The 21,048-nt window shown below is 39.6% G+C and overlaps 1 protein-coding gene across 1 annotated transcript; it reads left to right on the plus strand.

Moving 5' to 3' along the window:
- The first annotated feature begins 481 nt into the window (after window positions 1-481).
- tmed5 (transmembrane p24 trafficking protein 5) lies at window positions 482-16,828 on the plus strand. Its single transcript, XM_048539521.2, has 4 exons — window positions 482-757; window positions 7,535-7,632; window positions 9,663-9,843; window positions 13,595-16,828. Exons 1-4 carry the CDS (start codon window positions 581-583, stop codon window positions 13,811-13,813), a joined length of 675 nt encoding a protein of 224 aa, XP_048395478.1. The 5' UTR covers window positions 482-580; the 3' UTR covers window positions 13,814-16,828.
- Window positions 16,829-21,048: the final 4,220 nt, after the last annotated feature.

Below are 21,048 nucleotides of genomic sequence, written 5' to 3' on the forward strand. Positions count from 1 at the left end.
CGGGGAGAAGCCAATCACCCCGCCCCCAAAAGACCCCAGAGAAAAAACCCGCCCACGTGACGCCACAAACAGAAGGCCCGTTTCATCTGCTAACCAGGCTCACTTTTACGTCATGCGCGCCCTGGCGCCAAAGACCACCATCTGACCGTTGCCGGAATGCACTGTGGGAGCTTGTAGCTTTCTCATTGACTGTCCACCCGGCCGTTGGCCGATTGGCACTACGAGTACCAGAAAACCTTGCGATTCAGGGGGCAACAGATGGCTGCTAAAACCTTGAATAGCTATGACAATAAATTTTAATGACGGACTTCGCCGACGATCCACATTTAATTTAGTAATAACAACGAATGTTTTTTTTTAAAGCAAATGAATTCCAAGTGACGAGTTTTCAATTCCTCACCCCAAGGCCGGGCAGGCGGTTGGCGTGACGCAGCACGCGCGGCTGGGGTTGCGCGACGTGATTGGACCGCGGGCGCTCGCGCTGCCGTGGGCGGGGGTCAAAGGTCTGGTCGCGAGCTCTGGGGCCGGTGGCCGTCTTTGATCCGATCCTTTTCCCCTCCCGCTGTGCTTCCGGACAGCCATGGGCCTCCTCTTCTCCCTCTTGTTACTGCTGTCCTTTTTGTCTGACTTGGTGCAAGTTTCACTCGGTTTCCCCCAGTCCTTTGACAGCGATTTCACTTTCACTCTGCCGGCGGGGCGGAAGGAATGTTTCTACCAAACCATGAAGAAAGATGCCACCCTGGAAATTGAGTATCAGGTCGGGGCCATGGGCACAGAGGAGTTTATGGCGGGGGGGGGGTTTCTTTTATGTGACATATGTTTTTCTCTCGCTGATGTCCGATGGAAAGAAACGGGCAGGATTTGATTGGACTGGCCTTAGCTTCCCTCCCGGGCAGCGCGGTGTTGTGTACCCGCCCCCGTCGGCCTGTAGTGTGCTTCAAGAAGGAGGTTCACAAGCAGGTTGTGAGATCGAAGAGGGGAAATGTTGGTTACCTGAGGAGTGGAGGAACCGCTGCTGAGATGTGGGCACGTTGGCAGGATCTTCTGGGTTTTGGGACAGGATGCATGGTTGGCGCGGTGTGAGGGTGGCATGCTGGTGAGATGACACCATGGGGTTGAAAGATGTAGTGATGTGACGTTAGAGTTAGGTTGGGATGAATTAAAGAGTCATAGGAAATTGACCCTTTGGAAACATTGGGCCAACTAGTCCACGCCAACAAACTAAACTAGCCCCACCCCTCCGCCTGCGTTTGGCCCATACCCGTCCAAACCTTTCCTATTCATATATCCAAACGTCTTTTAAATGTAATAACTGTACCTGTATCCACCACTTCCTCTGGCAGTCATTCCATAGACTATCCACTTTGTGTCATTGATGCCTTATGAAAAGACTGGGTCTCTATTCTCTACAGTTAGAAAGAAGGTGAAGGATCTCGTTGTAACTTGATCACTCAGGTGAATGCTGAATGTGTTTTTCCTAGTTTAGGGGAACAAAGCCTTAATAGAACTGAAATGTGGAGGAATTTCTCACCTAGAGGTGATGAACCTTTTGATCTCTCCACCCCAGGAGGATGTGGAAGTCCAAACCAGAAATGAATAGATTTCTGGATACTACAGTAATGCTATGAAAGGAATATGGGGATAATGTGGGAAAATGACAGAGGTGAACGACTAGTCATGATCTAATCGAATGATGAAACAGGCTTAAAAGTCTGAATGGCCTACTCCTGTTCATGTCTTTGTATTAAGTTCCAGTCTAGAGGAAATTGGAAATTACCCAACTGCAAAACTACACCCCTCGTGTCGTTCCACGTATACTTGTTGTCTGCCTCCTTGACACACTGAATATTGCTGTCCAGGTGCTGCTGGGAGATCCCACTGCACGCAAACCATGGGAATTTGGGAGCTGAATGAATATTTTGCAAAAGAACTAAACAAATATTTTGCATCATTCTTCATGTTGAAGAACACTAACAGTATTCCAACAATTCTAAATAATGAGATCTGGAGAGAGAGGGGGGAGAAAATGAGCACAATAACTGTCACTAATGAAAAGCTACGGGGGAAACAAATGGACTAAAGGCCAGTAACTCCCCTGGACCCTGATGGGTTGCATTGTAAGGTTTTAAAGATAGGAACCGCAAAGATAATGGATGCACTTTTAGTAACCTTCAAAGAATCCTTAGATTTAGGAAAATTCCCAGAAGTTTGGCAATTTTCCAATGTGGTACCCTTATTCAAAAAAGGGACGGAGGAAAAAACAGGCACCTGTAGGTCAGTTTGCCTCATGTCTGTCACTGGGAGAATGTTAGTCTATCATTCAGCAAGTAATAAAAGGCATTTAGAAATACATAGTATGATCAAGCAGGTTCATGTGATTGATCTTGGATATGGAAGGATTTTCTTAAGGGAGAGGAATGTAGATTATGCTTGTACACATTGGCATTTAGAAGAACAAGAGGACACCCGATTAAAAGTAGACACAGGGAGGTTGTTTCCCCTTGAGTCTCTAGGACCAGAGGTCATAAATCTCAGCAGGCGTTGTCACCAGAGTTAAAAAAATACTTTTTTACTTTTACAGATTATAATGAATCTGTGGAATTCTTTACCACAGTGACTGTTGAGGCTGGGTTGTTAAGTATATTCGAGGCCAAGACAGATTTTAAATCTGTAAGAGAATGGAGAACTAATGGATGTTAACTACCTGGACTTCAAGAAGGTCTCTGACAAGGTGCTGTGCAGGAGGCTGCTGAGTAAGACAAGGGCAAGGTGCTAGCATGGAGAGAAGATTGGTTCTCTGGCAGAAAGCAGAGTGGGGTTAAAAAGGTTTGTCAAGATGGTAGCCAGTGACAAGTAGTGTTCCACAAGGATCAGTGCTGGGAACACAATTTTTCACTTTATACATTAATGATCTCGATGAAGGAACTGAGGCAATTCTGGCTAGGTTTGCAGATGATACAAAGATAGGTAGAGGGACAGGTAGTATTGAGGATGCGGGGAGGCTGCAGAAGGATTTGGACAGGTTAGGAGCGTGGGCAAAGAAGTAGCAGATGGAGTACAATGTGGGAAACTGAGAGGTCATGCATTTTGATAAGAGGAATAAAGGTATGGATTATTTTCTAAATGTGGGAGAAACTTCAGAAGTCTGAAGTGCAAATAGACTTGGGAGTTCTAGTCCAGGATTCTCTCAAGGTAAACATGCAGGTTGAGTCACTTGTTCAGAAGGCAAATGCAACTTTGGCATTTATTTTGAGAGAAGTTGAATATAAAGGCTCTGGTCAGGCCACATTTGGAGTATTGTGCGCAGTTTTGGGCCCCATATCTCAGGAAAAATGTACTGGTCCTGGAGTGTTTTCAGAAAAGGCTCATGAGAATGTTCCCAGGATGAAAAACTTAACATTTGAGGATTCTAGGTCTAGACTCAATGGAGTTTAGAAGGATGTTGGGGGCGGGGGAGGGAGATCTAATTGAAACTTAACAGAATACTGAATGGCATGGACAAACTGGATGTTGGGAAGATGCTTCCGTTGGTAGGAGAGACTAGGACCCGAGAGCACAGCCTTAGAGTAAAGGAAAAACCTTTAAAAACAGAGATAAGGAGAAACTTCTTTAGCCAGAGAGTGGTGAATCTATGGAATTCACTGCCACAGAAGGCTGTGGAAGCCAGGTCATTGAGTATATTTAAGATGGAGATATATAGGTTCTTGATTGTCATGGGGATCAGGGGTTATGGGGAGAAAGTAGGAGAATGGGGTTGAGAAACTTAACAGCCATGATTGAATGTCAGAATTGACTCAATGGATTGAATGGCCTAATTTCTGCTCCTGTGTCTTATGGTCTTATGGAGAGTCTTGGAGATATGCCAGCAAAGTGAAGTTCGGGATTTTCAGATCAGCAATGATATCATTGAATGGCAGAGCACACTCAGTGGCCTGCTCGTACATTTTATAGTCTTAATGCTGCCATTTATTTTTGCTTTCAGAGCCTCTATTTTCACCTCCCCCACCGCACCCCCATTTTAATTAGTTTAAAGCTTTCTGTATGGCCCCAGTTATTTCAATTTGCCAGTTCACTGCATCCAGCACACTTTCAAATAAAGCCCATCTGACTAGAACAGCTCTCTTCTACTGAGTACTGGTGCTACTGCACATTAAGTAAAATTCATTCTACGTATAACAACCTTTGATCTACGTATAACAACCTTTGATCAAATATCCTGAGATTCTTTTAATCCTTAGAGGTTCTGCTTTTTAGTTTAATTCTTAGCTGTTCAAATTCTTCCAATTTTACCTCCTTTCCATTCCTATCCTATTATTAATACCAATGTGTGTGATGACACCTGGATCCCTGTCCTCCCACTCCAACTTCTTGTCTGCCCTGAGGAGATATTCTTGACGCTGGCACCAGGCAGGCAAGCTAGCCTGAGGACTTGCATTCATGGCCCTGAAGAACATTATTTGTTTCTCTAATTATATTGTTTCCTATCACTACCATGTTCTGATTTCCACCCCACCAAATTGAATGTGCCATTTTTATTTCAATCATCCTCCCTGTCATCCCGATTCTCACTCACACAGCTTGCAAGAACTTCGTAACTATTAAACAATTGTAGAGGTTGAGGCTTGTTGACAGTTACTCCTCAGGTCCTCATATCAGCCTTGCGTGCAGTCACACTTTACAGTTCCTGATCACAAGCCAAATTTGAATTACCCAGCCTGAGGAATATGGAGCAAGATGTACAAGTAATGCCTCCTGACTCAGTATTCAACCTATTTGCCAATCAGCTGCTTTCCCTGCATTCCCATCATGTTATGGTTTGTGATATCAGTCTGCCATTGGTCTTGCTGCAGGTTGGCCTTCATGTCCACATCTTTCATCCCCTCCCGCTCATTTGTCAGTCTGGAGACTTTACTTCCTGCAGTAAACCTGAATTCCCACATATCATCATTGAGCCTTTGTCTCCCTCTCACTTTGATTTTGATTCTCAGAAGAGCTCCCTTAGCCTTTGTCTCACCCAGGAAGAAATTTCATGGTCATCCATTCAGTACGAAATGTCAAGTAAGCTGTCTTTACTGAAATGAAGTAGCAACAATGGATGTTGAGCCAAGTGGTGGTGAAGTAGACCTGACTGTTATCAGTGTGCATGTGTAAATGTAGCCTTATGTTTTTGGATTATGTCACCAAGGGCAACATCTAGATGAGCTTTAGGAAGATTGGGTGAGGGGAAATAAGGGTAGACTCATAGAGACATTAGAGGTAGTGGCACACTAGCAGCAAGAAAAGCCACCACAGAAGATTCCAGTTAGAAAGAACAGAATCATGAGGTCATGTGAAGACCATGTCCTGTCAACCGCCAGCAACATGAAAGTGTCTGTTTCTACATTTGAGCAACAAACCATGGATATCCTGCAGCCAAGTATAATTAACCATAGTTGATATACACAGGATAGCCTCAGTAATGATTATCATGAAATCTCTTGTGAAATTAAACATTATCTGAGGTATGTTGTTCAGTTTTCTGACTTGTGAAATCTTTTCTGTTGCGGTCTTATTGGATACGTGGCACTGTAAAATGAAATGAAAGTATGAGTACAATGAATCCAAGAACCCTGTCTATAAAATTCATTTGTGTATGCAAAAAATGTTTTTACAGAGACTGGAAAACAAATTCACAGGAAAAGAGTGCTTAATTATGTGAGCAAAGTGTTTTCTTTTGCATAGCATTGACAAGCTTTGCCTCTTGATTAAACCTATTAGTATCATCCCAATGTCTAATTCAGAAAAATCCATTCAAATGCTCTTTCATTCGAAAGGCACAATTAAAAATACATCCAAATCTCTCAAAAAACTTAACAAATTAAAGAATAAAGTAGTTGTTGGCATCAATTGCATATTCCAGTTGCTGTGATACCCATTGAATGTGAAAGACCTCCAACTTACAGTCACCTGAAAGCAACTAAAGCCATACACCCTTTCCCCAATGTTCAACTCTTCTCCTGTCCTTTGTCTGAGATTAATCTGTGGCCAGTTTGTTGGCAAGATGCTCTTACTTCAGATGTTGTGATTCCAGTTGACTGGTTCACTGTGACCTTGCACCATGAATCCAAAGTAAACTTGAGTGGCCCAGCAGTTCAAAGGGTTTCCAGTAGTGAACTTTGAGATTTAGCATATAGTGACTCACAGTCCACAACATTTTGTAAGCCTGCATATGTGGCAGGTGGATTTTAAAAGGGCCCTGCCCAGTGACACATGCATCAAGGTTTAATTTAGATGTATTACAATACAATACCTTGGAGCCTTTCAAAGATTCATTAAATATAACTTCGATTTGAATTAACGCCCTTGATGATGTTCCTTTCTACCCTTTCAAATGCAACTGAGATAATTTCAATAAAGCTATTACTAACTCGCCGTTTTTTTTTCTTCCCAGCATTTCTCCAGGGCAAAGAATACTTCTATTTCGGGTGTACACCAGCCACTTGGCATTATTTTAGAATGTTAATGTCAGGAGCTTCAAACCTGAATAAGTTGCAAAATTACTTGTCAATCAAGAACTTGTTCTGTGTACTTCAATTCGACTGCAAGTTTACATGCCCATTTACTTTGCAAATCTAATCTGCCTTACTGTCTGTTCTTTCCTTTGTGCCCAAGTTTATTAAAGTTTGAAGTTAACCCTTTGAAATAATTCTTATCATTTCTCCTACCAGAATTTGGGAGGAAGGAAAAGTCAGCTTTGTCCTTGGAATTTATTCTGAATCTAATTACTCTGCCACAGTTGCAAAATGTTACTATTTCTTCCAATTCTTCTTAAATCCCCTTTTTAATGATTTATTTATTTAAGATATGTTTTGACCACGACACTTTGGAGGAATATGTTGGAAGGGGCAAGTTTGAATTGTTTTAAACCAATGCATATCACGGTGGGCAAACTGATCTGCAGCATTAATTTTACTTCAAAACTGATCCAGTTTCAAGATATTGTCAGTTGTCCATACTATGTCCTTTTTTTTAGTGCAATATGCTTTTCACTAGTTTCTCTGCACTCTGCAATACTTAGTTTTTGATACATGCACATTTGGCATCAAATTAGTTTTCATCCTTAATTGCATATAGATATCATAGGGAGGCCTTGTCCTGCAGCGGGTGGTGTCCCTGTGTCTGAGCCAGAAGTTCCAGGTTAACTCCAACTCATGACTTAATGACCAAGGAAGGTGCATTCTTAGCATAGTCAAAGACACAATATCCACTTGAAAATCCACTTGAAACAAGATACTTGCAACCGTTGTTGTTGATCAATGTGATTTTAATTATTTGTCTGCAAATTTGCATTAATCAAATGATAGATTGGTGAATACACTTGCAAAAAGTAGTTTTTGCTTTTAATATGATCCACTGACGAAAGAGGAATTTTGTGATTGCCCATTTTAAAAGGCTGAACAAAGATAAACATTATTTAGTAATATATGATTCACACACATACAGATATAAGCAATCCTGAGTAAAAGCCCATTGATTTTTGTCATCTGCATTCTAGGTGATTGATGGGGCAGGATTAGATGTGGATTTCTACATTGCATCACCGAATGGAAATATTCTGTATTTTGATCAGAGGAAATCTGATGGAGTACACAGGTAAGTGAGATTGGCAGAGCTTCTACGTGGAATTACTTCTTGTCAGATGACTCTAGGTCCAGATGTGTTTCGTTGTTCACTTCAAGTTACACTTTAAACTGCTTAGCTGATTACTAGTTACATGTCACAGAACCTTTGTCCATTATGGCATAATAGAGGTGCACAATCGAGCGTAACTGTTTAAATATGCAGTCTTAACAGAATCTTAATACAGATATGTTCTTTTTATGTTTTTATTTTCTATTTAAAAATGTTGAGACGTATATAAATATTTGCTATAAATATATCATGCTTTTATATACTGCTGACTTCAGAAAACTGCTGAGGTATTACCAGTAAGTGAGCCAAGGTCATTCAGATGAAATCGATAATATAGTGGACCATATGTCACTGGTGACAGTTACACAATTGAAGTTGTAATGCACTAAGTCATGAGCAGTTCTTGTGATCTGCAGTCTGTTTTTACCACTGGTTGCTCCTACATTGCAGTCTTCAGCTCATGACTTGTCAGCATGAAGAAAGACCTTTGTGTTTCTCTGGATGATCTGAAGCACATCCAGATCTATTACTATATCACTGGCATTGACACCAGATGGTCACAGTATGTTAGTTCTCAGCCTGTATTAGTTCATAAATGAATTGCTAGATATAAAACTATGTCACTTCTGTAATGTAGACTTCAGCTAATACCCTGGCAGCAAGCGGTACAGCCTTTAAATGTTTGAATTTAGACAGTCCAGAATGTTTAGATCTATTAATACGTGACTGGTACTGTCACCAAATGGTCACAGTAGATTGTTTCTAATAGTCAGTGCATACATAAGTGAATAGTTGGATATAAAATTAGAACATTTGAAGTCTTTTTTTGAGAGGAAAAAGTTGCATACTTGTTCAGAATTATGAGTTCCTTCAAGTGCAAATCAATATTTACTTGTAATACAAAAGCAAAATACTGCATATGCTGGAAATCTGAAACAGAAACAACAAATCCTGGAAAACTGCAACATTGGCACATCTCTCAGGAGATAAACAGTGTTGACATTTTAGGTCTGGCTAACCTAGCAAGTGTTTCCAGCATTGTGTTTATTTCGTTACTTGGCTGACTGGTGAGGATAAAGAAGATATCCCTCTGTCTTTTTAGCTGAGGTGGCCGAAAACCTCTGCTGTTGAAGTGAGGTATTGTTGGGAAGGAAGAAAGCCAAAGCCCAGAATTTTGAGATGAGGTATGGGGTCTGGAAAAGATTACAGGGACGTACTTGAGTGGAGCCACTGTGAATGCAAGACAAGATTTTTAAACCAAATGTTGGGTTTATCGTCGGAACCTTACATTTGACTACAAAGCTAGTCACCCCTTGGATATATTACAATAAGTTTTCTCAGGTTTGATTTTAATAGCACACATTACATGAAATTATGGGTGGCAACACTGTGCATATTGACTGCTGCCATTTGTTTCATTACTCAAAACCTTTAAGGCAAATAACTTGTAGTCATTCAAACAGTGAAGTCTGCATACTGTATTTTTATAATCATAGTAAATATTTAAAAGGGATCTGAGGGGCAACTTTTTTACGCACAGGTGGTGCATATATGGAACGAGCTGCCAGAGGAAGTGGTAAAAGTGGGTTCAGTTTCAACTTTAAAAGACATTTGGACAGGTATATGGATTGGAAATGTTTAGAGGGATATGGGCCAAACACAGGCAAATGGGATTCATTCAGTTCAGCAAAGCCGGTTGACATGGAGAATTTCTGTGCTGTATACTTCTGTACTAACGTAATTGACGAGAATTGTTCAGGCTTTAAATGATCAAATTCTGACTTAAATTTCACTCTGCATTTCAAAGTATGCCCTCTCCCATATCATTAAAATAGAGTACAAATGCATTGATGCAGCAACAGAGAATTTTGAAATGGTGGGTATGACAGACACGTCTACCTCGTTTATCATCCGCATTGCATTCATTTTTGATGAACACATTAAGAATTTGAGTATTTAAAACAATATAAAAAATGTTCTTTCACTTTTAGCATTGAAACTGAGAATGGAGACTACATGTTTTGCTTTGACAACTCATTTAGCTCCATCTCAGAGAAGATAGTCTTCTTTGAGCTTATTCTGGACAATATGGAACCCGAGGGTGATCCAAACAGCTGGAAGGATTTACTACAAGGAGGGGAATTGCTCGATATGAAACTGGAAGATATTCTAGTAGGTGACTGGTTAGCCCCTGATTTTATGCTGTGATTACTCTTATATGAAGTATAAAGAATGTTATGTAGTTTGAACATAAATAAAAATTAACTACAATTGTAACTGCCTGTAAGGTCCCCATTTATCTGCTGTTGGTCCAGGGCTGAGAAGTTATTACCATTTGTTGGAATACTGACTTTTGAATCGCAGAATTCTATCTTTTTGATGTCTATTCGACCTTCCTTGGTCAGGGGGAATTGTCACTCAGCCCTCCTCCAACTTTAATCTGCCGCCTCTCTAATTCGCATTGTATGATTAGGAGATTCAGGCATTCCTATCTCGTAGGAAGATGTCTTGCTCACCCCACCTTTTATCTAGCAACAGCTGCTCCCACATGCAGCTTGCAGAGCACCCTCCTGCACTCTGCCATCTTGCCACTCCACTGAGAAAGTCATTGACACAGATACCTGCATCTCTTCACACAACCCAAGGCTCAGTTATCAATGGAGCCACTCAACCCCAACCTCAGCCAGCTGCTCAGTTTCAGGCTTTGGCCCCAACGCAGAGGGGATGGGAGGGTGTGGGGGTAGAAAAGTTCTGGCAGGACATGGTCTCGGCGACATCCCACTCTTGGCAGCACTTGCCTCTTGTTGCCATTTCAGTTTCAACTATTCTAAATGCTGATGCTTTCCGAGTGCCTCGTAATGGAAAAGACAATGCACCTTGGTTCTTCTGGTTCAGAGTCCCTGAGGCCCAAGCTTCCATCCACTGGGGAGATGGCTTACTGTTTACTGGAAGTGTGCATCTAAATGGTGTCAGCTAAAGAGCAGCCATAGCTTCCACGCTGACATAAACAGCAGCCACGTACAGGGAACATGAAGAATTTGGTTTAGGAGGTGGAAGCGTGGGAAAGTAGGAAGGAATGAATAGTGGGGAGTGAAAATGGGGATGGGGATAGGGAAGGGTTGAGGGGATAGTGAAGGCATGCATGAGAGGGCTGAATGGGAACTGAGAGCATCAAGTGAAAAAGGTGCTTTGGGAATAGAAGCAATTGAGTAAGTTTAGGAAGGAGCATTGGGAGTGGGACTAGTGAGTGAGTGTGTGAGGGAAAGGAACTTGCAGTGACTCTTGATTGGGGAAGGATGCATGTGACTGGTAGGGCAAAAGGAGATTTTCCTCTTTGAGATGAAGAGATCGAGACCTCAGCTGAAATCTATAACTACATAAAATAGCACCTCTAAAGTACTTGGTATCAACATGGTGCTGAGTTAGAATGGAATTATATTGGAAAATTGTTTGTGAAGCAATGCTGTTATCCTTGCACGTACATAGCCCAGCAAAGTCATGTTCTCTTAATGTGGACTTCATCCTGTATTGCTTGCATTAACTGCACTGTATACTGCGGTCACTTTGGTTGTTTTTGTACAGATATATCGGCCCAGTCTTGACAGTAATAAAGGTAAACATAAAGTCTAATCATTCCAGTATTTGAAGTGGCTTGGAAATATTTGCATTTCATTACAGATCATAAAAATTGTTGTAATTACATGCTCCCTTTTGCCAAAAAAAATTTCAGACCATTTGCCTTCAGTTGACCTCAACACGGTGTTGCTGATTTGGGTTAACGTGCTGACTGCATAGTATTCAACATCCCTGTCTGAGAAACGATTAGAATTGCTTAAATCTAATAGGAAGACCTCAATTTCAAATCATAGAGATGAATGCAATAATGTGTGAAGAATAAGGGAGTAAATTTTAGGGTCATTGCCACAGAGCGGTATCTTTCCTGTCTTTTGCGTGGTTTCGGAACCAACGTCAGTCCAGATAAAGTTATAAGGTGCTGTCTGATTTTGGAAATAATTGTTACAAGTCATGGAAAAAATGGTAGTGATGTTCTTGTGCTAATTTCCCTTGCTGCCCTATTTGACCTACAGCCACTGACTTTGGCTGCTACACATGTGCAGCAAAACAAACAAGAATGATTGTGACTGTAACTAGGGAGAGGTAACAGTTTAGAATGAGCATTTTTACATGAATTAATTTAGATGTTTTATGGTTGATTTGAAAATAATGATATAGTCAAAGTGAGTGTAAATATTAAAAGCTACTTGGGTGTCCATTTTGCACATTTCTTCTCTTACTCTTGTCCACTTGAAACGGGGCGTAGTGTGAATTTGACAAAGGAAACAAGTGGTGAGTTCACTGTTTACTTCCCATTTCGATTGCTCTTCTAAACTTCGCACATTTTCTGGAGAAGTTCTACCTCTAACTCTTAAGGTATACAGAGGTGTTTGTGCTTCTTTGCTTATAACTCTTTCCCCAATGCTCTCTCCTCCATCTGCAAACAATCCTGCTTAGTTTTCCATTCATGCTAAATAGTAAAACAATGATTGTTTTAGTAAATAAAGTGTCTTTTTTTGAACAGGTAATGAAGCCTTCCTCTGTGTATCAGTGAACATATAAGATATATTTGTGACCAGACCCATCAAAAGCAAAATCAAATAGAGGGAACTGGTAAGCCTTTGGCTTACAGGTGAGACAGAGGATCTTGATCGGCGCAGGCTTGGAGGGCCGAAGGGCCTGTTCCTGTGCTGTAGGTTTCTTTGTTTGTAAGGTAAAAAGACAGATTACTTTAATACATGAGGAGGAGTGGTACAGAATCAACAGTGCAAAATTCTTAAGTACTGAATCTGTCAAGATAGTAACAAAATAATGTAAACTAAACCTAACTCTCAGGTATTCTTAAGCTGCATGTTGTTAAGGACTAATTAGAAATTATATAACTATAAGGGATAAGTTGTATAACATGTATAGGATCAATTATATCCCAGCGACATGCTCACATTTAAGTCGGGAAGCACTGTATAACATACAATTCCAGTGACTCTATGTTTGAGTATGCTTTCATTAACTTGTTGAAATTACTGCTTTGGTTAATGCACTGACACAGGATTCAGCTCCACAGACCATGCCTTATGGTTCCACTTTCAGGTCCTGGTATGGGAATAGAAAATGGGAGGAGAATACCACCAGGGAGGCATGGAAAGCTAATGTGTGTCCTTACTGAGATCAGCTATCATTTTAACTAGGCAAATTCCCCCCAGACTCTTCGGACTAGTCTGTCGGCCATGCTGATGCAAGTGATTTGCTTACTAACCTGTCCTTGATGTTGTGTGACTGGAATCAGTAACACAGTAATAGATTAAATTCTGATTCCCATTGCAATGGTGGTGAACCTGAAGAAAACCCCATTTGAAAATAAGCTTAAGGCAAATATTGTATCAATGCGTATGTTCTACTTAAATCAATAAACAAAACGGTATTTATAAAATTGGGAAGTAGGAGTTGTATGAACCTTGCTTGCACTTCAAACTTTATTCCAGACAGTGATGAAATTGTGATAATGTTCAAAGTCTATTTATTACCTGCACTGCTGTTGAGGGAAGAAAAGAGAGTGCTGCTACTGACGTCTTCAATTGAGGGCAATAATCATCCACGTGGAAGTATTAGCTGGAGAATTAGGTCATCCTGCGTTTTTTGAGAGCAAAGATCTGTGATTTAATGGAATTAAATAAAATTTTAATGGTATGAACAATTAAAGATAATTTAACTTTTCACCTAAAGCTTTATTTTCAGAATTAAATTATGTTCCTGAGGAGGAGAATGTGCTGTGTCACACTTATGACACCCTTTAACTTATTATGTAGCCTCTCTGTTCAAACTCTGTTTTGTGTTTTGAAATATTTTACATTTTTGTGTTTTTATTCAGGAATCTATAAACAGCGTGAAAGGCAGACTTAGTAAAAGCAACCAGATTCAGGGGCTGCTTCGAGCTTTTGAGGCACGGGATCGAAATCTACAAGAAGGAAATTATGATCGGGTAAATTTCTGGTCAGTGGTGAACCTGGCTGTGATGCTCATTGTGTCAGGTCTCCAGGTATACATGTTGAAAAATTTATTCAATGACAAGAGAAGAAGCCGTACGTAGCACCTAAAAATTGATTGTTATACCACAGCACAAGACGGTGCCGGGAAGGCCACAAGATTTATTTTCATTGGTGAATGCAGGAATTTCCTTTTCTTTTTAAATACAGTATAGTTCAACAGGGAACGAAGTAACAGTATGGTCAATATAGAGAAGCATAATTGTAATAATTTGGGAGAATGAATGGACATGTCTGAACTTCCAATACTGAATGGTCCAAACAAAGAACTTAAAGCTTTAAAATCATCGACAAACAAACTGGTGATCTGATACACAAATAACAGGAGTAACACTGGGATACTCAGTGTCAATAATCTGCTTTGGTTGGAGGTACTTTACGAAACTAATTTTCCAAGTTTTGTTGTCTCTTCTGGAATTAGTACATGATTGGGAAACATATTTTGGATGTCTGAATTTCTCTATTCAAGGATATTGATGATCTTTAAAGTATGATGCCCTGTTAGATAAGAGTAACTATGAATTGTACCTGAGTGTTTCATGCTGCACAGCGTGGTTCCAGTGTCAAAGTAATAAGTAATTGACTGGGGCTGAAGATTAACACATTCAGATCATTAAGTCTGCCTTTCATTTTTAAAAATTGATTTGATTGATACTAAAGATGTTTACAGTCGAGAAATTATGTAAAATGTTGTAGCAAATGTTAGGCACTATAAAAAGAACAACATCTTCTTAGCAGAAACTGTGACTCCACATTCTGCAACGATTTTAATTTTAAACATGATCCAGTCTTCTATCAGTCAATGGAACAGTTAAATGGAAACCTTAAAACCAAAATATAAGGAGACAGCAGCTTATGAACTGCATTACTTTTAAAGATTTGATAACACTGTAAATATTTTCTGTACCAAAGTACTTCACCGAGTTCTCTGTAGTGATGTTACCTCGTTTGGTTAGAGGATAACTTCTTAATCTACGACTGTTGTGAAACTGAGAAAATGGTTGATATTTATAGCCTTAACCCATCAGAAATATTTTAGAATAACTGTGATTTTGACTTAAGGACAATATTGCTGAGACAGAATCATTGTAATTTCATAAATTTAGTGTGTGTATACGTAACATTTGGAAGCAGTATTATTTGTAAAATCTTCATTGTTGTTTCTTTGGAAACATTATTTCGAAAAGACCTGTTTAATTCCAGTATGTTTTGAAGAATTCAATGACCACTTTCATTTATGCCCAGGCTAAACTTGGACAAGCCTGTGTGGCTGTTACGTTTTGCAAATTTGAAATGTCCTTTAAAGTCACTTTTCAATTGATTAATTGTTTCTGTGTTAATTAGAAGAACAAGCAATATACAACACATCTGCCGTATTACTTTTGACCAGGGTAGTGGGTTATTTTAGGCTCTATTTGGAAAAACAAGATTCACCAGCAAGTTTAGTGGAGGCATTGAAATTTGGCTTTTTCCCCATTATTATTTTGGTGAATCATATTTTCTTAATCCATCGTAATTGTAGATACAAATGGCTGTAGGTCTATAATACTTTGTGTTATAAACATGGGAAATTCTCATACTGTGGAATACAGCAGGTCATGGAATACCTAATCTTTAATTATACAGGCACCACAAAAACGCTGCAATATTTCCAATGATTACCCATTTAAATTAACGAGTAACTGTTGCAAATCTTACAAAAGCTGTTGAGCTATCATCTCTCATTGAAGTATTCTCCTTTAGAGCTGCTACTGTATGTCCTGAAGGCCAAATAGCAACTAAGAGCCAAAAAGAAACATGGTTTGAATCAGACCATCTGGTGACTATTTTTAGAAATGTGTCTAAAGAGAGGAACATAATGTCTGTTTGCTGGTACTATTTGTGAGGAAAAATATTTTTATCAGTGTCTTTGATAGCTGCCTGTCCTTGTGTCAACAAAAGGGTTGGGTAAGATGATCATGTTAATAACAACAAAGTTATAGCAATGATGCATATAATCTTGGTTTTAGCCTTAAGTTTTGTATTGTGCTATGCCCTACAACTTTATTCTGATTGGACACTACTGTCCATGTGTCTACTTTAGATACAAAAGGCCGGTTAGCCTCATTAACCATCAGTGAAAGGTGGTCAGCTTGGCAGTAAAATTTCAAGGGTCATCTTTTCAAATAGGTATCCTTTTTAAAACTAGGTAGGATCCTCTGATCCAACGGTACATAATCTGTCAATATTTGTGCAGAAACAAAAAGGGCTTTGCATATAACCAAATCTATTAGACTGTTGGATTTACTGCAGAGACTGAAACTTTTAGGAAGTGCCTCCATTTTTTTTAAAACAACCTGGACTTGATGTGAACAGCAATCAGAGAAAGAGTTGACAGTTAGCATAGTTCACAACTGCACATAATTGTAATGAATTCCTGTTATACAGTAGATAAAGAAGGGCAAAAACGCAAATATGATCAAGCTCACAAAAATAGGAATTGATCAAAAAAATTTGCATAGTAACATGCAGTAAAATCGTTAAAATGTTGAAATGGTACATCTGATAGTGATTTTCCTTGTCTGAAATGTGATTGCCAAGTACTGTGACTTGTGGTTTGTAAATTTGCTGCTAAGTCCGTTAGTATTATAGATTTTGATCAGTTCACACTTTGAATTATTAGCTGAACACATGATTCTTGAAATTTTCTTGCATTTCAAGCACATTTTGCACCAGTAATATTTTGAAAACTAGAACTGAAGTGGGTGAACATCGTGCAGTTTTTGTCCACAGTTAATATTTGTAACTGTAACTTCATACAGTCTCGGGTATGATTACAGATTATTCTTGTGTCTATCTGTATAATGCAAAATGTTTGTTCTTCCAGTGTAAACGTGCATTCATATGAGTTTCAGATACTCTAGTTGGCTGAAGCTTTGCAAGTTAGACTGAGCCAACAAGGCGAACTGCATTGTTCCGTTGTCTTGAATAAATCTTAGAAATAGGAAATCTTTCATAGAACAAAACGTACCATTCAAAGTGTTGATTCAAACAGTGGAAATAAAGCAATCTCAATCATGTTCCATTTTGTTCTCTTAATTTGTCTGTTTTTTAAAGGATAAACTTTTGGAGTTGAAAATAATTTTTCCAATTTTGGATTGGATCTGATTAACTTTAAAAGAATTTCAAAGCTTGGAATAAATCCATTTTAACTGAGAAGCCTGGTTACCTTACAGTTGGTTCTGTCATTTGCTGCCACATCTTGTTGGTCCACTAAAAGGACTGTGAGATGTGTGCTCTTTTCCTTGTTATTAAGATTGAGACTGACTAATCAGTTGCCTCGCTATTTTCTTCCCTTCCCTTGGATTACTGTGTCAGTCTCATTGTAGTATTTCCCCTTTGACCTAGCTGTAAAGTCGCATCTTCCTCTCATTCCATTCTTCTCTCTTGCCATCTCTAAGCCTGTTTTCTCCCAAAGATGACTGCCCCTCAATTCTATTCCTACAAAACTACTGAGCAATTACCTTTCCTGTTTCCCATTCTTGCCAATATTAAATGTTCACGTTCTCTTTTCCAAAACTACTCTAATTCTCATTATCAAAGAAAACAGGTTTTGGTTTCTTCAACCCCCAGCAACTCCCTGTCCTTAAAAACGATTGTTCTCATCTTCTCGCAGAGCTCCAGGTTTGAATTCTTAGAGTCCAATTTATTCTGACTGTCCGTATGCCTGCTTTAGATACAAATGGGTGGATAATCCCATTAGCCATTAGTGAAAGCTAGTCACCTTGGCAGTAAATTTCAAGGGGTCATCTTTTCAAATAGTTACCCTTTTTAAAACTAGGTAGGATCCTCTGATCCTTGGGTACAGAATTTATCTGTCATTGATTGTACAGAAATAAGAAGGGCTTTATATATAACCAAATCTATAAGACTGTTGGATTTATTCCAGAGGTTGAAATCTTTAGAAAGTGCCTCCATGTTTTTTTTACAATCTGTACTTGATGTGAACCGTCATCAGACAAAGAGTTAATACTTAGCACAGTTCACAGCTAGATATAATTGCAATGCAATCCTGTTATATACACATTAGATCAAGAAGGGCGGGTTAGTAAATTTGCAAATGACACTAAGGTCAGTGGAGTTGTGGATAGTGACAAAGGATGCTGTAGGTTGCAGAGAGACATAGATAAGCTGCAGAGCTGGGCTGAGAGGTAAATGGACAAGTGTGAGGTGATGCACTTTGGTAGGAGTAACCAGAAGGCAAAGTGCTGGGCTAATGGTAAGACTCTTGGTAGTATAGATGAGCAGAGAGATCTCGGTGTCCATGTACACAGATCCTTGAAAGTTGCCACCCAGGTTGACAGGGCTGTTAAGAAGGCATACAGTGTTTTAGCTTTTATTAATAGAGGGATCGAGTTCCAGAACCAAGACGTTATGCTGCAGCTGTGCAAAACTCTGGTGCGGCCGCACTTGGAGTATTGCGTACAGTTCTGGTCACCGCATTATAAGAATGATAAGGAAGATTTGGAAAGGGTGCAGAGGAGATTTACTAGGATGTTGCCTGGTATGGAGGGAAGGTCTTATGAGGAAAGGCTGAGGGACTTGAGGCTATTTTCATTAGAGAGAAGAAGGTTGAGAGGTGACTTAATTGAGACATATAAGATAATCAGAGGGTTAGATAGGGTGGATAAGGAGAGCCTTTTTCCTAGGATGGTGACGGTGAGCACAAGGGGGCATAGCTTTAAATTGAGGGGTGAAAGATATAGGACAGATGTCAGAGGTAGTTTCTTTACCCAGAGAGTAGTAAGGTAATGGAATGCTTTGCCTGCAACGGTAGTAGATTCGCCAACTTTGGGTACATTTAAGTCATCATTGGACAAGCATATGGACGTACATGGAATAGTATAGGTTAGATGGGCTTCAGATTGGTATGACAGTTCGGCACAATATTGAGGGCCGAAGGGCCTGTACTGTGCTGTAATGTTCTATGTTCTATGTTCTAAGGGCAAAAACTTCAATATAATACAGCCCAAAATGGCTCTTACCAAAATAACAAATGACATCCATTGTGACTGACTATCGCTTTTTGACCTTCTGAACTGGTCAACAACCTTTGAAAATGCACCACACATTTCTCTTCAAACATTTGCTCATCATTATCCAATTCAGTGAGCCTGCATTTGCCTCCTTCCATTCTCTAGTTGCATCTAGTATCTGCCTTGGACCTCCAAAAAAACACAGCGTTAGTTTTCACACACTGAAACCAGCAGAGTCTACCTCCCCACTGTCTATTTTTTAAACTCCTCCAATGTCTGTAAATGATTTATTGGATAACAGCAATTTCTAATTAAGAATTTCAGGAAAGACTGAGTTGTTATCTTCGGTCCCTCCTCTTTAGCCACCCACTTCAACCCTATCAATGACACAGTGATGCAGTGGACCTGGGCAAGCTTTTCTGAGATAGTACTAGACAGTTTGCAAACTTGGTGCCTCTGACCCAGAAGTGAACTTCCTACTTGTACTAACACTACTTATTTCTACCTGGTCTGGTTAAACAACATCCAAATTACAAAGTTTTCATACTTTTTTTTGGAATACTAACTTGGTCTTCTTCTTACCTGACCTCAAGCCCTCCAGAACATCTTCACTCAGTTAATGCTGAATTCTTGAAGGCCATCGAAGTTAGATGTTGCACCATTGTTAGTTATGACGTAGATTCTGGAAATCCCTTTTTTTTATATAACCTATTTTCTAATCAATATGATCAGAAATGTTATTACACAGTTCTGGAGCTGGTGGGACTCAAACTCGGGCTTCCTGGTTCTTAGGTAGGGGTACTACCACTACACAACAATAGCCCCTCACAAATCCCCCTCTGAACCTTAGTAGCTCAATACCTCACCTATTTTAAAGGGGTCCTTAATTTATTTCTGCAATCAAGTTTGAACCTATTTACCTTAATATCTTTGTGACTTGCTTTATTCTGTGTGTGTAAAGGAAATGAAATATTTTAATAGATTAAAGGTGCTATATAAATAAAAGTTTTTGATAGAGCTGTTTGACTATATCTGCTCTTCATTATTTTCCTCATTTATTTTGGGGATCAATCTAAGAATGCAACTTCATTCATCTGTGACATTAACAAATGGCTGAATAAAATTCCATAGGGAAGGAGGCACACAGGATTCAGCTAATGATCCTTGTTTGTTATTTTTAGCTTGGTTCTTTGTGTTCAAGTAACAATTTTAACCTTGTTGTCTGGTACCTTTTGCTTGATGGTAATACAAGGTAATATACAACTTTGAATTGGATCCAGTCTTGCTCTTCCTTTGAAGCAAGGATGACCCTGTTAGTCATCTCGAGTGTTCACTTTGGGCTCTGGTGAGTATGGATGTCACTACTTATAACCAATTTGCAACTGGAAGCTTCTGCTGCAACTAGGCCACAATAATGGAGATTGAACTCTGAATTAATTATTGGTCAGGATTTCCTCGTACATTTTCCCTCTGTCATTGATATCAGCTTGCTACCAAAGGAGGTGAGTTCTTCTTTTGATAGTGGTGCAGAGATCCTGGTCACATTTTTCAAAATCAACATATACATAGTTAAGCAAAGCTTTGATTGTCCTTTGACCATTATGAGAATGCACAAACTGAAGCTCTCCATGGAAGATTTGCTTCAGTAATAAAGCAACAGGCATTCTAGCTGCATGATCAGCCCAACGAAGCTGGATGGAAACTAGAGCAGGGAACAGATTAGCAGAAACCACACTGGGTGCAATGATCCTGCACTGCTTGGGTTTTTCGCACCTGGCTCTCCAATGTTCCTTTGGCCCTCTTGGAGAGTTTGAAAATTTAGCCAGGGTTTGTTTAAGTAGACAGAACTCAAGCACTGGTACCTGTGCACAAACAATTTGAGGTCTTGGGGCAGAATTCAACATATCATTGAGCCAGCACATGTGAAAGTTCAAATCCTAAACAAACTATGAGCAGCTACATTGTAACCTCCACCAGATTTCTTTCATACAAACATTCCTGTGCTGAAATACTCTGGATACATGTCCTGTTGAAACATGAAGTTTCACTATTGTGAATACTTTGTAAAAAGAACCTTTTTTATTCCTGCCAGTTAGTGCCAGCATAAAAAAAAATTATTGAAAAGCAAACGGTTGATGTATGGTCAACCTGTAGGGGAGGTTCAATTTGATTTCCGATCTGGTTAAAGTACAAAAGGGACCTGCCTTCTCACTCGACCCTTGAGAATGGAAGGTGATAGCAATACACTGTCAACAAAACCTGCC

The sequence above is a fragment of the Stegostoma tigrinum genome, chromosome 8 (assembly GCF_030684315.1).
Source record: "Stegostoma tigrinum isolate sSteTig4 chromosome 8, sSteTig4.hap1, whole genome shotgun sequence".
In the NCBI taxonomy this organism is placed as follows: domain Eukaryota; kingdom Metazoa; phylum Chordata; class Chondrichthyes; order Orectolobiformes; family Stegostomatidae; genus Stegostoma; species Stegostoma tigrinum.